The 17,491-nt window shown below is 52.4% G+C and overlaps 1 protein-coding gene across 1 annotated transcript in view; it reads left to right on the forward strand.

Annotated features, from left to right (window-relative positions):
- The window catches only part of AHNAK2 (AHNAK nucleoprotein 2), a 39,569-nt gene that overhangs the window by 12,312 nt on the left and 9,766 nt on the right, over positions 1-17,491 (forward strand). The window contains 6 exon segments of the mRNA XM_009212382.4: positions 8,092-8,150; positions 8,256-8,354; positions 9,053-9,154; positions 10,117-10,267; positions 10,611-10,795; positions 10,953-17,491. The exon segment at positions 10,953-17,491 is cut by the window's right edge and continues 349 nt beyond it. Coding sequence (XP_009210646.4) covers positions 8,092-8,150; positions 8,256-8,354; positions 9,053-9,154; positions 10,117-10,267; positions 10,611-10,795; positions 10,953-17,491 — 7,135 coding nt within the window.

Here is a 17,491-nt window from a genome sequence, read left to right on the forward strand (position 1 = left end):
AGAGCCAGAGGGGACGTGGGTTGTGAGCCATCTTGCAGAAGGGCAAGGAAAGGCCCCTGAAGCAGTGAGGGAGTGGCAGGGGCCTGTGCAGGCAGAGGTGCTCTTGGGATGAGCAGGCATGGCCCTGGGGGTGCCTCTGGGGGAGCAGTGTCTATGGCCCAGCAACCTACACTCAGGGCAGGCAGGGTGGCCCCCGAATCCACGAGGGAATGAAAGCTCAGAGAGGGCATGAGCTTGCTCAGGGCCACACAGCACATTGGCCAGAGCTAGACTACTGCCGGGACTGGGCCTCCCCATCTCCCTTCATGGGACAGTCCCCAAGGCCAGGATACCTACCGCAGGGGACAGGGAGCAGCTGGTCCCCAAGGCCAGCACACCACCCCAAAGGATAGCGACATGCTCCTTCCCAATCAGTGTCCTATCAGCAACTGGGTCTGGGGCAGGGATGGGGGCCTTAGGTCTGAGACCCTCCTCGTCACTGCCGGAGGGAGGCCCTGGAGCCCAGGCCAGGGCGCCAGAGTTGGTGTGAGATTGGTACTGTTTCTTCTTGGAATATTTAGAGTATAATTCGGAGTGGGAGTTGGGCCTGGAGTTCTTTTTATGGGACGGTTTTAAATAAGGGATTTGATTTTTTCTTTTTCATTTCTTTTCTTTCTTCCTTTTTTTTTTTTTTTTTTGAGACAGCGTTTGCTCTTGTTGCCTAGGCTAGAGTGCAATGGCGCGATCTCGGCTCACTGCAACCTCCGCCTCCTGGGTTCAAGCGATTCTCCTGCCTCAGCCTCCAGAGTAGCTGGGATTACAGGCGCCCGCCACCACACCCAGTTAATTTTTGTATTTTTAGTAGAGACGGGGTTTCACCATATTGATTTTTAAATTGTTATAAAACTGCTTGGATTATCCATCGGGGCGTACTATCTTTTGGCCTCCCTGGGCCACGTTGGAAGAAGAATTGCCTTGGGTCACACATAAAATACACTAATGATAGCTGATGAGCTAAAAGAAACAATTGCAAAAGAATATCCTAATGTTTTAGGAAGTTTACGAATTTGTGTTATGCCGCATTCAAAGCTGTCCTGGGCCGCATGCGGCCTGTGGGCCGTGGGTTGGACACGTTTGGTTCTTCTTGTGGGTTTTCTAGGAATATATCCAATCGATCTAAATTTTCAGATTTATTAGTGTAAAAGTTATAATTATGTTTGATTTTATGTAGAATTCTAAAATTTTTTATGGAGAAAGCATACAAACCATGGCACACCCAAGTAGCTAGCCCTCTGGTTGGGAAGTAGACCCCTACCGCCACCAGGAGACCTGTCTGCCCGCTCCCCGTGGCGACTTCAGCCCTAGTTGGCCTGAGCCTGACTGTGAACTGGATGTGATGGGCTCCCCTGGTATGAGCGCTTTTTATATATAGCTTCTTTAGCTCAACCTTGCGTTTGTGAACTTCATCCATGTTGCACGTAGGTATAGTTTCTACCATATACTGTTCCATTGGACAAATACCTCAGGGTTTTTTTATTCTACTGTTGATGGACATTTGAATCTCTGGTTTCTGGGTGCCACAAATTATACTGAGATGGACGTTCCTGCACCCATCTTTTGAGGGACATACGTGCGCATATTTCTTGGCCCTGCCCCTGGCTATAAGTTGCTGGGCCACAGGGCAAGGCGTGTCAGGCTTTGATAGACTCTACCAGGCTGTTTCCAAGTGGTTGTGCCAGCTCACCCCCAACCCACACCAGGACGGAGTTCCGGCTGCCCCAGGCCTTGTCCTCAGGTGGTCCGCCTCGCCTAAATCTCCACTTTGAGATTTCAGCCATTCTCCTGGGAGCATATGGCGCCTCGTGGTTTTGTTGGCATTACGCAGATGACTAGAAATGCTGGCCATGTTTCCACATTCTCATCGGCTGGTTGAACACCCTCTTCTATGAGCTACTTTTCCAGTGTTTTCTTGCCTATGTTTCTATCGGGTTGTCTTTTGGTTTGCAAGAATTCTTTGTGCTTTCTGGGTTGGAGGACTTTGCTTGGTAAATGTATTGCAGCTATCTGTGCCCAATCTGTGTTTTAGGCAAAGATAGCTGCAACTCATCGATTTCATTTCCTTTGGATATATAACCCAGTAGTGGGATTGCTAGATCAAATGGTAGTTCTATTTTTAATTTTTTGAGGAACTCATTTACATTTCATGCCCCTAGTGGTGTTTTTTGATGAACTTAATTCTTTTTTTTTTTTTTTTTTGAGACAGAGTCTTGCTCCGTCGCCCAGGCTCGAGTACAGTGAGGCGATCTCCGCTCACTGCAAGCTCCGCCTCCCAGGTTCACGCCATTCTCCTGCCTCAGCCTCCCGAGTAGCTGGGACTACAGGCCCCCACCACCACTCCCGACTAATTTTTTGTATTTTTAGTAGAGACGGGGTTTCACCGTGTTAGCCAGGATGGTCTCGATCTCCTGACCTCATGATCCGCATGCCTTCACCTCCCAAAGTGCTGGGATTACAGGCGTGAGCCATTGCGCCCGGCCAAAAGTTCTTAATTCTAATATAGACCAATATCTGTCATTTTTTGTGTGTTCTGTTTAAGAATTTATCCCCTACTCCAAAAGTAATTTCTATGTATTTTCTAGAAATTTTATTGGTAAGCCTTTAACTTTGGATCTATAATCCACATGAAATTAATTTTCTGTGGCTGAGATGGGGCGAAGATTAATGTTTTTCCATATGGATATCCAGTGGATTCCAGGCCATTTATTGAACAGATCATCACAGCTTTATGTATATGTGTCTATTTCTGGGATCTCTGTTCTGTTCCGTTGGTCTTGATTTGCATTTCCCTGATAACGGAAAATGTTGAGCATCTTTTCTTGTGCTTATTGAACACTCGTACATCTTCTTTTGTGAAATGTCTGTTGAAATCTTCTACCCATTTTTAATTGAGTATTTTTCCTTCTATTGAGTTGTACACGGGCTCCATGCAAGTCCTTTGCCAGATACATTCATTGCCTTTTCATTTTCTGAGGAAAATGAAAGCTCTTAAGGCCAGTGTTTTAAATTATGAGAACTTAAATTTATCAGTTTTCCTTCTACTATCCTTACCTTCTGTATCCTAAGAAAACATTGCTGCCTTCAAGGTGGTAAATAATTTCTCCTATATTTTCTTCTAGAAGTTTTATAGTTTTCAGTTTACCTCTATGATTCATTTTGAATTCATTTTCATGAGTGATGGGATGGAAGGGTCCAGGTTTATTGGTTTCCCAGTAAATACCCAGCTGTTCCAGGACCATTTGGTGAAAAGACTTTGTTTTCTATTGGAATAACTGGGCTGCTTTGACAAGAATTTGGCCGGGCATGCACAGGTTGCTGTCAGGAGTGTTCTCACACAGGTTCACACCTGTACTTTGGGAGGCCAAGGCAGGTGGATCACTTGAGGCCAGGAGTTCAAGACCAGCCTGGGCAACATGGTGAAACCCCATCTTTACTAAAAGTACCAAAAAAAAAAAAATTAGCGAGGCATGATGGTGCATGCCTGTAATCCCACCTACTTGGGAGGATGAGGCACGAGAAACGCTTGAACCCAGGAGGCAAAAGTTGTAGTGAGCAGAGATTGTGCCACTGCATTCCAGCCTGAGTGACAGAGTGAGATCCTGTCTCAAAACGAAACAAACAAACAAACAAGAATTAATTGGCCATGTAAGTGTGGGGCTGTTCTGGACTTTGTTTTCTGTTCACTGATTTGTGTTTCTGCCACACTGTCTTGATTCCATTGGGGGTCAGAGAAGAGATCTAGGATGATTGAAGTGATTTTAAATTTGTTGAGGCAGGTTTCTGAGCCAGCATGGGGACTGTCTCAGTGACTGTCCCCTGTGCACCTGAGAGCAGCATGCTCCGGCTGCTGTCTGGAGTGTTCTCCTAGTGCCAGTTTGATCTCGTTGGTTGATGGGTACTTCAAGTGTTTTGTATCTTCCCCTATTCTACTTTGTAAGGTTATCATTTCCTAAGAGTGTTAAAATATCCTATTGTATAATAATTATGGATTTATTTCTCCTTTCAGTTTTGCCGGTTTTTACTTCAGTGTTTTAAAAAGGAGATCTAAGTGTTTTTTTATTTGTTTTTTGAGATAGGGTCTTGCTCTGTCACCCTGGCTGGAGGGCAGTGGCACGATCTCGGCTCACTGTAGCCTCAACCTCCTGGGCTCAAGTGATCCTTCTACCTCAACCTCCTGAGTAGCTGGGACTACAGATGTGCACCACCATGCGTGGCTAACTTTTTAATATTTTCTAGAGATAAGGTCTCACTGTGTTGCCCAGGCTAGTCTCAAACTCCTGGCCTCAAGTGATCCTCCTTCCTCGGTCTCTTAAAGTGCTGGGATTATGGCACAAGCCACTGTGCCCAGCCTACTATTCCATCTTAGTTCCACTATTGGTTTATTACCTATACATCTTTTTTTTTTTTAATGGTTGCATTATGGTTTATACTCTGAATATTTAACTTATTACAGTATAATTTCAAGTAAGATTGTCCTACTTCAAGTATAATGTAAGATCTTCACAACAGCAACTTCTGCACTCCATCCCCATCCCGTCATATGCTTTACTTCTATATTTGTAAAATTCTAAGATACATTTTATTTTATTTGTTATTATTTTTTTGGAGACAGAGTCTTGGTCTGTTGCTGAGGCTGGAGTGCAGTGGAAGGATCTCAGTTCACTGCAACCTCTGCCTCCTGGGTTCAAGTGATTCTCCTGCCTCTGCTTCTTGAATAGCTGGGATTACAGACGTGCACCACCATGCCCAGCTAATTTTTGCATTTTTAGTAGAGACAGTGTTTCACCATGTTGACCAGGCTGGTCTCGAACTCCTGGCCTCAAGTGATCTACTCTCCTAGGCCTCCCAAAGTGCTGGGATTACAGGTGTGAGCCACCGTGCTGACTTATTTTTGTTTTATACAGTTAATTACCTTTTTCTTTTACAGTTTCATTGACGTGTAGTTTAGAAACCATAGAACCCACCCATTGTAAATGTATAATTCAGTCATTTTACTAACCTTATAGAGTTGTGCAAACATCACCACAATCCAGTTCTGAAACACCTCCATCACCTTCCAAATTTTCTCAACCCCACTTACAATCAATCTCCCTTCCCACTCCCAGCCCCAGTCAATGCCAGTTTAATTCTGGTAAATTATAGAAACTTTGGTCCAAGGTACACTTGTCCCTCAGCATCCATGGGGGATTGCTTCTAGGAACTCCCTCGGATACCAAAATTCAAGGATGCTCAAGTCCTTCTATAAAGCGATGTAGTATTTACAAATAACCTACATACATCTTCCCTCTCCAATACTTTAAATCGTCTCTAGATTACTTGTAATACCTAATGTAATGTAAATGCTATGTAAATAGCTGGTATACTCTATTGGTTAGGGAATAATGACAAGAAAAAAAGTCTGTACATGTTCAGTAGAGATGCAATTTTTGGAAGGACATTTTTGACCCAAGTTTCATTGAACTCAGGACACAGAAACCACTGATATGAAAGGCTAACTGTATACCCTCTCCTCCCACTCCTTTTTGCTATTATTGTCACATATATACTACATCTATATATGTTATAATCCTAACAATATGGTGTTCGAATTGTTGCCTTATATAAGTGCTTCACAGACTATTGCCTGTCTTCTAAATCCAGCCTCCTTTTTGTTTTACAAATAAAGTTTTGTTGAAACAGTTATGCTCATTTATTTACATATTATCTATACTCTATAGCTGCTTCTGTATTATAGCTGCAGAGATACAACAGAGATCATGTGGCCTGTTAAGCTTAAAATATTTACTATATTGCCTTTTTCAAGAAAAGTTTGTCAATCCTTGCTTTATACAATCCTCTGTTTTTGAAAGAAGTTAAGAAATAAAATGAGGACAATATATATTCAGAGTCTTTTATATTTGCCTACATATTTACCACTTTTTGCATTCTTCATTTCTTCCTGTGCATTTGACTTACTGTCTGGTATTAGTTCCTTTCAGTCCGAAGGGCTTCTTTAGTATATCTTGTAAGGCAGATTTGCTAGCAATGAGATTTCCAAGTCTTTGTTCATTTGGGAATGCCTTTATTTTGCCTTTTTTAAAATTTAAATTTTTATTTTTTTGAGACAGAGTCTTGCTCTGCCTGACTGGAGTGAGGTGGTACAATCACAGCTCACTGCAGCCTCAACCTCTCAGGCTTAAGCTATCCTCCTGCCTCAGCCTCCTGAGCAGCTGGGACTATAGGCATGCACCACCATGACCCGCTAATTTTTTAAAAAAATTTTGGGCCGGACGCGGTAGCTCACGCCTTGTAATCCCAGCACTTTGGGAGGCTGAGGCAGGTGGATCATGAGGTCAAGAGTTTGAGACCAGCCTGGCCACCATGGTGAAACCCCATTTCTACTAAAAATACAAAAATTAGCGGGGCATGGTAGCGCGTGCCTGTAGTCCCAGCTACTCGGGAGGCTGAGGCAGAAGAATTACTTGAACCCGGAAGGCAGAGGTTGCAGTGAGTCAAGATCGTGCTACTACACTTCATCCTGGGTGACAGAGTGAGACTCTGTCTCAAAAAAAAAAAAAAAAAATTGTAGAGATGAGATCTTACTATATTGCTCAGGCTGGCCTTGAATTTCTGGGCTCGCGCTATCGTCCCACCTCAGCCTCCCAAAGTGCTGGGATTACAGGCATAAGCCATCATGCCCAGACTATTTTGCCTTTATTTTTGAAGGATAGGTTGCTTAATATCAAATTCTTCGTTGACAACATTTTCTTTCAGCCCTTTGAATATACTGCTCCACTTTCTTGTGGCCTCTACGGTTTTGATGTGATTCAGATGTTAGTTGTATTTTTATGCCCTTATTATGTGATAGGTCCCTTTCTCTTGAGCATTTTGACTATGATGCGTCCAGGTGTGGATCTCTGTGTTTCTCCTGCTTAGGTTTTGTCGAGCTTCTTGGATTCTGCAGATTGTTTTCAGCCATCACTTCTTCAACTCTCTCTTCTGTCTCTTTATCTTATGGTTAATGCTCTGAGGCTCTGTTTTTCTTCAGTCAGCCTTCCTCCTGACCCCCGTTCTTCAAATTGGTTAATTTATATTAATCTACAAGTTGATGATTCTTCTGGTATCTCAAATCTATTGGTGAACCCCAGTAGTAAATTTTCAACTCCAGAATTTTTGCTTGCCTTTTAAAAAATAAGTTTTATTTCTTTATGAGATTCTTCATTATTGTTAACATATTTTCCATTAATTTTTTAAACATGGTTTTTTTTGTGTGTTTTGAACAAACTCTTTTTTTTTTCTTTTTGAGATAGAGTTTCACTCTTGTTGCCCAGGCTGGAGTACAATGGTGCAATCTCGGCTCACCGCAACCTCCACCGCCCAGTTTCAAGCGATTCTCCTCCCTCAACCTCCTGAGTAGCTGGGATTACAGGCATGTGCCACCATGCCCGGCTAATTTTGTATTTTTAGTGGAGATGGGGTTTCTCCATGTTGGTCAGGCTGGTCTTGAACTCCGACCTCAGGTGATATACCTTCCTCGGCCTCCCAAAGTTTTGGGATTACAGGTGTGAGCCACCGCGCCCAGCCTGAACAAACTTTTAATAGTTTCTTTGAAGTCTGTATTAAACCCAACACTGATGGACATTTAGAGATACTTTCCATTCACTGCTTTTTCTCAGTATGGATCATACATTCTTGTTTCTTTGCGTAACTTGTAATTTTTTGCTGGCTGCTGGACATTTTAGATAATACATTCCAGCAACTCTGGATTCTGATCCTCCCAGGGTGTGGTTATACAATAACTAACACCTTGTGTTTGTTTAGTAACTTTCTTGGACTAAATCTGTTCCAACTTGGAATAAGTCCAGTCTCAATTCAGTGCCACCTGACTTGATGCCACAGCCTCTCCAGCCCGATAGCTGTGGATCCTCCCCTGGCCCCTGAATTTGCTCTCAGAGCCAGTGTCCAGGACAGGACTATGCCACCTCCACAGTGTACATACACTCCTGGCTCCCTCCCCCGGGCCCCGATCTGCTCCCCCAGCCTGCTTATCTCCACTGACAGCCACTCTCTCTGCAGTGTCTGGCCGACAGCTGCAGCCCAGGGAGCCAGATGCAGAAACTGAAGATGGCCACTCTGTAAGTGAGAGCAGGAGGAAGTGTGTCCTCCTCATACCCTGCCCCCATTCTCCCTGGGCCCTGGGAGAACTGAGTGGCAAAAGTAACTGGATTCTCTCCTGTCAGGTGACTGAAGGGCCTGCAGATGAGGTCATTCGACCACGGCCACAGGGGTCCTCACCTGTCTACGAATACACGACTGAGGCTGCTGACTTTGGACTCCAGGTGAGCCTGCTGGGCAGAGCCCCACAGGCACCCAGCTCTCCCCCTGCATCGCCCTGTGTGGGCAACTCACTCATGTCTGTGCAGCCCTGCCGCCCTGCCTCGCTGCCCACTGGGCAGTGCCCACTCAGATGTCCTCTCAGACTCCTCTGTGCCCTTGGGTTCCTCCCTGCGGCTGGCCAGGGCACAGTGGGATGGAGGTGCCTGCAGCTCTTGTGAGCATGCGTGTGGGCTGATGGGGACAGGCCTCGTGTTACTGTGTGTGTGTTTCAGGGGCACAGGTTGTGTGCATACCTGAACCTGTGTAACACACTCATGCTGTCTTTGGGGACAAGGCCCCATGGCTACCTCTGGAGACAAGGACTTGGGGAAGGGATCAGAGGAGCCATGTCTATGAAAGGATTCCTTTTTGTACAATTTGAATTTCTTATCTCCCTCCGTATGAAACTCTAGTTGCTGTGGGGCTTCCCTGTGGGCGCTGTGGGCTGTAGGCTGGGCCCTGTCAGGAAGCAGGAAGGCCGAGAGTTGCCTTTTCTCTGTGGATGTGCCTGGAGGGACCCGGCTCCCTCTGCACACAGCTGCATGTTGGAGGTTCTGGGCCCCTCTGAAGGGTGGGCTCCTGGTCTGGCACCAGCCTACCTGTGCCCCTCCCTGTCCCTGAGCTGGGGCAGGTGCCTAACTCGCAACACTTGTGGCTGCAGGAAGACGCTCCCGGCAGGCAAGGTTCGGCTGGGAGACGGAGATCCTGGTGGAAGTGGGATTCAGGGGACTCACGGACATTTTTCAGGATGAGTCGTCCAGAGGTGGGTGCAGAAGGAGCTGAGGGTCACAGAGGTGTGTCCGTCCACAAAGGATCCAGCCAGAGAGTTTGAGGTCAGAGCAGGCGGGGGAGGAGCAAAGAGGCTGGCAGTGTGCCCGGTGCCCTGGGGAGGAGGGGTGTTCTTGTCCCCCTTGTCGGGCCTGGGGAAACGCAGGGGCTCCAGAAGGCTAAATCTGGTTCTGACCCTCCCCACTCCTCCCTGGTGTAGAGTTTGATGCATAGCCAAGCTCCCAGCCAGGTAGACCTGGCTGTGCAGACCTCAATTTCCTCCTCTGTACAATGGGGCAGTGCTGGTGTCTGTTGCATATTCAAGTCACGGGGCTGAAAGGGCCAGTCAGCACCCAGGCCATGTAACTATGGAAGGTGCTAGACTCTGCTAGCACCCGGTGATGAGGGGACTCTGCCTCTAAAGCAACTGTTTTTTTTTTTTTTTCCCTGGACGCCCCAGCAGTCCAAGAGCTCTACAGGACACAGGCCCCATCCTGTCCCAGGTCTGGCAGGCGGCACCCAATGTCCCGTATTTTCCTTGGCATTGCTGTTCTTCCTTGTCTTGAGCATCAGGTGCCTTGCACACAATTCATACTTCACATGTTTGTGAAGAATGCACAAAGGAGCTGAAAAGGGAACCTCTGGCCACAGGGAAAGCAGAAGTCGTTCTGCCCTGTTCCTGGTGCCCTGCTGGGCCTGGTGGCATGGACAGGCTGTGCCTAAGTCCTGGCAGGTTGGGGTGGGGACAAGAGTTCTGGAAGCTTCCAGCTGGCTTCCTCCAGAGCTCAGACACAGCTAGCTGAGCCCACCCGGTGGGTGCCCCACACTGCTCTGTGTTGTCCGGGCTGATGGGAAGGATGGTGGGGTGCCCATCCTCTGGAGACTTAGGCCCCAGCAGGGATGCTTACGGTGGGACTGGCACATGCTCACCATGGCCCTGATGTGCTTCTGCTCCAGTCCATGCAGGAGGCAACAGAGGTGACGCTGAAGACAGAGGTGGAGGCGGGAGCCAGTGGCTACAGTGTCACAGGCGGTGGGGAAAAGGGGATCTTTGTCAAGCAAGTGCTGAAGGACTCCTCAGCTGCCAAGCTTTTCAACTTGAGAGAAGGTGCCATGGCAGTTCCATCCCTGGGGTCCCCATTCTCCCCACCAGAATGGGAGGGACCTGGAGGGGGGCATTGAGGGGGATAGGAGCCACACCTGGAGCCTAGGACGACCTCCTCACGTCTCTGCTCAGCTGCTTGAGGCTGGGATCACCCACTGCATCTAGTAAAATGGGGGACCCCATCCACCTTCCCTGTGCCTGAGACACTCGGTGGGGGACTGGTGGGGCAGACTCAGTGGGATCCCCCCTATTCATGCTCCTGGGGCCCTCCTCGCCAGCCAAGGCAAGACAGCAGACCCCATCTCATTCACACACCCGGCCCTGGGGCTGCTCTTTCTTGGTCTAGGGGATCAGCTGCTCAGTGCAACCGTGTTCTTTGACAACATAAAATATGAAGATGCTCTCAAAATCCTTCAGTACTCAGAGCCGTACAGGGTTCAGTTCAAAATCAGACGGCAGCTCCCTGCTCCACAGGATGAAGAGTGGGCCTCCAGCGATGCCCAGCATGGCCCACAGGGCAAGGAGAAGGAGGTGAGACCACCATGCCTGTGGGGCAGGGCCCCAGCTGGCTTCACTACCCTGCTGGCTGAGCCTGGGAGGGGATAGCACTCCCAATCCATCTGTCCCTGGGCCAGGGTCTCAGGCTTCTTGGACTGGTACCAACAGATTCCCTCTCCCTATGTTTCAGGACACGGATGTCGCTGATGGATGCAGAGACACCCCCACGAAAACTCTGGAAGGAGATGGGGACCAAGAGAGACTCATCTCCAAACCCAGGGTGGGGAGAGGCAGGCAGACCCAGAGGGAGAGGCTCTCTTGGCCAAAATTTCAATCCATAAAGAGCAAGCGGGGGCCGGGACCCCAGAGGTCACACAGCTCGTCAGAGGCCTGCGAGCCCAGGGACGCACATGACGTGTCCCCTACAAGCACAGACACAGAGGCCCAGCTCGCAGTGGAGCGCCAAGAGCAGAAGGCAGGGCCAGGCAGCCAGAGGAGGCGGAAGTTCCTCAACCTGAGATTCAGGACAGGCTCGGGACAGGGCCCTTCATCAACAGGAGAGCCAGGCAGGGGGTCCCAGAGAGGGGTGGGCCGTGCTGGGGTCCTGGAAGAGCTGGGGCCCTGGGCTGATAGCCTTGAGGACACTGGGGCTGCCACAGGCAGCAGGAGAGAGGAGAGGGCAGAACAGGATCGAGAAGTGACAGAGTTGCCCACAGAGCTGGGTGACCCTAGAGCTTGTGAGGGAACCCCTGAGGAAGGGGGACTCAGGGCAGCCAGGTTCCACAGAAAGACCCTGGAGGGGCAGGCACAGGAGACAGCAGCGGCCCAGAGGAAGCCCCGGGCCCAGCCAACTCCTGGAATGAGCTGGGAGGGTGAAGGGGAGGGACTGCAGAGCCTGGAAATTGGGATCGCCAGACTGTCCTTGAGAGACACAACCGAAGGAGGCACACAGATCGGCCCACCCAAAATTAGGGTGCGAGTACACGATTTAAAGACACCAAAATTTGCATTTTCCACCGAAAAAGAGCCAGAAAGAGAAAGGCGCATTAGTGCCCCACAGCGAGGGAAGAGACAGGACCTGTCCTCAAAAGTGGGTACTGGCCTGAATGTTGAGGAGGTGGAAGGAGCAGGGTGGGAAGCAGGCAGGGAACCAGCCACATACGCAGAAGCACAAGAGGGTGAAGGAGATGGAGAAGGACTACAGAGGACAAGGATCACCCAGGAACAGGACAAGGTCGGGGAAGACAGAGAAGGACAGATGAGAATGCCCAAGTTCAAGATACCATCCTTAGGATGGTCGCCAAGCAAGCAGGCAAAGACAGGGAGAGAAAAAGCCACACAAGACACAGAGCAGGAAAGGGCAGGAGAGGCCATAGCAACAGCCGACAGAAGAGAACAGGGAGGCACTGAGGCAGGACTAAAAGATAAGGAATATAGAGACTCAATGACAAACGAAACAAAATTACAATTAACACATGACCAAAAACCCTTGAAAAAGGAACAAATTCTGAAAGAAAAGGATGTGGCCACCAAAGACAGCAAGTTCAAAATGCCCAAGTTCAAGATGCCATCCTTCGGGATGTCGGCCCCAGGCAAGTCCATCGAGGCCTCGGTGGACATGTCTGTGTCAAAGATGGAGGCCGATGTGAGCCTCCCCTCCATGCAGGGGGACCTCAAGACCACTGACCTCAGCATTCAGCCCCCTTCTGCTGACCTGGAGGTCCAGGCTGTCCAGGTGGATATGAAGCTCCCGGAGGGCCACGTGCCCGAGGGAGCTGGCCTCAAAGGGCACCTGCCCAATGTGGAGATGCCAAGTTTGAAGATGCCCAAAGTAGACCTCAAAGGCCCCCAGGTGGATATCAAGGGCCCCAAGCTGGACCTGAAAGGCCCCAAGGCGGAGGTGACAGCCACCGACGTGGAGGTGTCTCTGCCCAGCCTGGAGGTGGACCCCCAGACCCCAGGAGTCAAGCTGGATGGCGCGCGGCTGGAGGGGGACCTGTCCCTGGCCGACAAGGACATGACCGCCAAAGACAGCAAATTCAAAATGCCCAGGTTCAAGATGCCATCGTTCGGGCTGTCCGCCCCAGGCAAGTCCATGGAGGCCTCAGTGGACGTGTCTGCACCAAAGGTGGAGGCCGACGTGAGCCTCCCATCCATGCAAGGGGACCTCAAGACCACAGACCTCAGCATTCAGCCACCACCCGCCGACCTGGAGGTCCAGGCTGGCCAAGTAGACGTTACGCTCCCGGAGGGCCACCTGCCCGAGGAAGCTGGCCTCAAAGGGCACCTGCCCAAGGTGCAGATACCCAGTTTGGAGATGCCCAAAGTGGACCTCAAAGGCCCCCAGGTGGATATCAAGGGCCCCACGCTGGACCTGAAAGTCCCCAAGGCGGAGGTGACGGCCCCCGACATGGAGGTGTCTCTGCCCAGCGTGGAGGTGGACATTCAGGCCCCAGGAGCCAAGCTGGATGGCGCACGACTGGAGGAGGAACTGTCCCTGGCTGACAAGGATGTGACCGCGAAAGACAGCAAGTTCAAAATGCCCAAGTTCAAGATGCCGTCCTTTGGGGTGTTGGCCCCAGGCAAGTCCATCGACGCCTCGGTGGACGTGTCCGTGCCAAAAGTGGAGGCCGATGCGAGCCTCCCCTCCATGGAGGGGAACCTCAAGACCACTGACCTCAGCATTCAGCCCCCTTCCGCTGACCTGCAGGTCCAGGCTGTCCAGATGGACATGAAGCTCCCTGAGGGCCATGTGCCCAATGGAGCCGGCCTCAAAGGGCACCTGCCCAAGGTGCATATGCCCAGTTTGAAGATGCCCAAAGTGGACCTCAAGGGCCCCCAGGTGGATATCAAGGGCCCCAAGCTGGACCTGGAGGGCCCCAAGGTGCAGGTGACGGCCCCCGATGTGGAGGTGTCCCGGCCCAGCATGGAGGTGGAAATCCAGGCCCCGGGAGCCAAGCTGGATGATGCCCAGCTGGAGGGGGAACTGTCCCTGGCCGACAAGGACGTGACCACCAAACACAGCAAATTCAAAATGCCCAAGTTCAAGATGCCATCCTTCGGGGTGTCGGCCCCAGGCAAGTCCATCGAGGCCTCGGTGGACGTGTCTGTGCCGAAGGTGGAGGCCGATGTGAGCCTCCCCTCCATGCAGGGGGACCTCAAGACCACTGACCTCAGCATTCAGCCCTCTTCCGCTGAACTGGAGGTCCAGGCTGTCCAGGTGGACGTGATGCTCCCAGAAGGCCACATGCCCGAAGGAGCCAGCCTCAAAGGGCACCTGCCCAAGGTGGAGATGCCAAGTTTGAAGATGCCCAAAGTAGACCTCAAAGGCCCCCAAGTGGATATCAAGGGCCCCAAGCTGGACCTGAAAGGCCCCAAGGCGGAGGTGACGGCCCCCGACGTGGAGGTGTCTCTTCCCAGCATGGAGGTGGACCACCAGACCCCAGGAGTCAAGCTGGATGGTGTGCGGCTAGAGGGGGACCTGTCCCTGGCCGACAAGGGCGTGACCACCAAAGACAGCAAGTTCAAAATGCCCAAATTCAAGATGCCGTCCTTTGGGGTGTCGGCCCCAGGCAAGTCCATCGAGGCCACTGTGGATGTGTCTGCGCCGAAGGTGGAGGCCGACGTGAGCCTACCCTCCATGCAGGGGGACCTCAAGACCACTGAACTCAGCATTGAGCCCCCATCCGCTGAGCTGGAGGTCCAGGCTGTCCAGGTGGACGTGAAGCTCCCGGAGGGCCACGTGCCCGAGGGAGCTGGCCTCAAAGGGCACCTGCCCAAGGTGCAGATGCCCAGTTTCAAGATGCCCAAAGTGGACATCAAGGGCCCCAAGCTGGACCTGAAAGGCCCCAAGGCGGAGGTGATGACCCCTGACGTGGATGTGTCTCTGCCCAGCGTGGAGGTGGACATCCAGGCCCCAGGAGCCAAGCTGGACGGCACACGGCTGGAGGGGGAACTGTCCCTGGCTGACAAGGATGTGACTGCGAAAGACAGCAAGTTCAAAATGCCCAAGTTCAAGATGCCATCCTTTGGGGTGTCGGCCCCAGGCAAGTCCATCGAGGCCTCGTTGGACGTGTCTGCGCCGAAGGTGGAGGCCGACGTGAGCCTCGTCTCCATGCAGGGGGATCTCAAGACCACGGACATAAGCATTCAGCCCCCTTCCGCCGACCTGGAAGTCCAGGCTGGCCAAGTGGACATGACGCTCCCGGAGGCCCACCTGCCCGAGGGAGCTGGCGTCAAAGGGCACCTGCCCAAGGTGGAGATGCCCAGTTTCAAGATGCCCAAAGTGGACCTCAAGGGCCCCCAGGTGCACATCAAGGGTCCCAAGCTGGACCTGAAAGGCCCCAAGGCAGAGGTGACGGCCCCTGACGGGGAGAGGTCTCTGCCCAGCATGGAGGTGGACATCCAGGCCCCGGCGGCCAAGCTGGACGGTGCAGGGATGGAGGGGGAACTGTCCCTAGCCGACAAGGTTGTGACCGCCAAAGACAGCAAGTTCAAAATGCCCAAGTTCAAGATGCCATCCTTCGGGGTGTCGGCCCCAGGCAAGTCCATTGAGGCCTCGGTGGACGTGTCTGTGCCAAAGATGGAGGCCAACGTGAGCCTCCCCTCCATGCAGGGGGACCTCAAGACCACTGACCTCAGCATTCAGCCCCCTTCCGCTGACCTGGAGGTCCAGGCTGTCCAGGTGGATGTGACGCTACCGGAAGGCCACGTGCCCGAGGGAGCCAGTCTCAAAGGGCACCTGTCCAAGGTGGAGATGCCAAGTTTGAAGATGCCCAAAGTGGATCTCAAAGGGCCCCAGGTGGATATCAAGGGCCCCAAGCTGGACCTGAAAGGCCCCAAGGCGGAGGTGACAGCCCCCGATGTGGAGGTGTCTCTGCCCAGCGTGGAGGTGGACCACCAGACCCCAGGAGTCAAGCTGGATGGCGTGCAGCTGGAGGGGGACCTGTCCCTGGCCGACAAGGACGTGACCGCCAAAGACAGCAAATTCAAAATGCCTAAGTTCAAGATGCCATCGTTCGGGCTGTCCGCCCCAGGCAAGTCCATGGAGGCCTCAGTGGACGTATCTGCGCCGAAGGTGGACTTCAAGACGACGGACATAAGCATTCAGCCCCCTTCCACCGATCTGGAGGTCCATGCTGGCCAAGTGGATGTGAGGCTCCTGGAGGGCCACCTGCCCGAGGGAGCCGGCATCAAAGGGCACCTGCCCAAGGTGGAGATGCCCAGTTTCAAGATGCCCAAAGTGGACCTCAAGGGCCCCCAGGTGCACATCAAGGGCCCCAAGCTAGACCTGAAGGGCTCCAAGGTGGAGGAGACGGCCCCCGACATGGAGGTGTCTCTGCCCAGCGTGGAGGTTGATGTCCAGGCCCTGGCAGCCAAACTGGACGGCGTGGGGCTGGAGGGGGACCTTTCCCTGGCCCACAAGGATGTGACCGCCAAATACAGCAAGTTCAAAATGCCCAAGTTCAAGATGCCGTCCTTCGGGGTGTCGGCCCCAGGCAAGTCCATCGAGGCCTCGATGGACGTGTCTACACCAAAGGTGGAGGCCGAACTGAGCCTCCCCTCCATTCAGGGGGACGTCAAGACCACTGACCTCAGCATTCAGCCCCCTTCCGCTGACCTGCAGGTCCAGGCTGTCCGGGTGGACATGACGCTCCCAGAAGGTTACGTGCCCGAGGGAGCCGGCCTCAAAGGGCACCTGCCCAAGGTGCAGACGCCCAGTTTCAAGATGCCCAAAGTGGACCTCAAAGGCCCCCAGGTTGATATCAAGGGCCCCACGCTGGACCTGAAAGGCCCCAAGGCGGAGGTGACAGCCCCCGTCGTGGAGGTGTCTCTGCCCAGCGTGGAGGTGGACATGCAGGCCCCCGGAGCCAAGCTGGATGATGCACGGCTGGAGGGGGACCTGTCCCTGGCCGACAAGGACATGACCGCCAAACACAGCAAGTTCAAAATGCCCAAGTTCAAGATGCCATCCTTGGGGGTGTCGGCCCCAGGCAAGTCCATTGAGGCCTTGGTGGACGTATCTGTTCCAAAGGTGGAGGCCGACGTCAGCCTCTCCTCCATGCAGGGGGACCTCAAAACCACTGACCTCAGCATTCAGCCCCCTTCCGCCGACCTGGAGGTCCAGGCTGTCCAGGTGGACATGACGCTCCCGGAGGGCCACCTGCCCGAGGGAGCCGGCGTCAAAGGGCACCTGCCCAAGGTGGAGATGCCCAGTTTCAAGATGCCCAAAGTGGACGTCAAGGGCCCCCAGGTGCACATCAAGGGCCCCAAGCTGGACCTGAAAGGCCCCAAGGCGGAGGTGACGGCCCCCGACGTGGAGGTGTCTCTGCCCATCATGGAGGTGGACATCCAGGCCCCGGCGACCAAGCTTGACGGTGCAGGGATGGAGGGGGACCTGTCCCTAGCTGACAAGGACGTGACCGCCAAAGACGGCAAGTTCAAAATGCCCAAGTTCAAGATGCCATCCTTTGGGGTGTCGGCCCCAGGCAAGTCCATTGCGGCCTCGGTGGACGTGTCTGCGCCGAAGGTGGAGGCCGTCGTGAGCCTCCCTTCCATGCAGGGGGACCTCAAGACCACTGACCTCAGCATTGAGCCCCCATCCGCTGAGCTGGAGGTCCAGGCTGTCCAGGTGGACGTGAAGCTCCCGGAGGGCCACGTGCCCGAGGGAGCTGGCCTCAAAGGGCACCTGCCCAAGGTGCAGATGCCCAGTTTCAAGATGCCCAAAGT

This window comes from Papio anubis, chromosome 7, assembly GCF_008728515.1.
Source record: "Papio anubis isolate 15944 chromosome 7, Panubis1.0, whole genome shotgun sequence".
Classification (NCBI taxonomy): domain Eukaryota; kingdom Metazoa; phylum Chordata; class Mammalia; order Primates; family Cercopithecidae; genus Papio; species Papio anubis.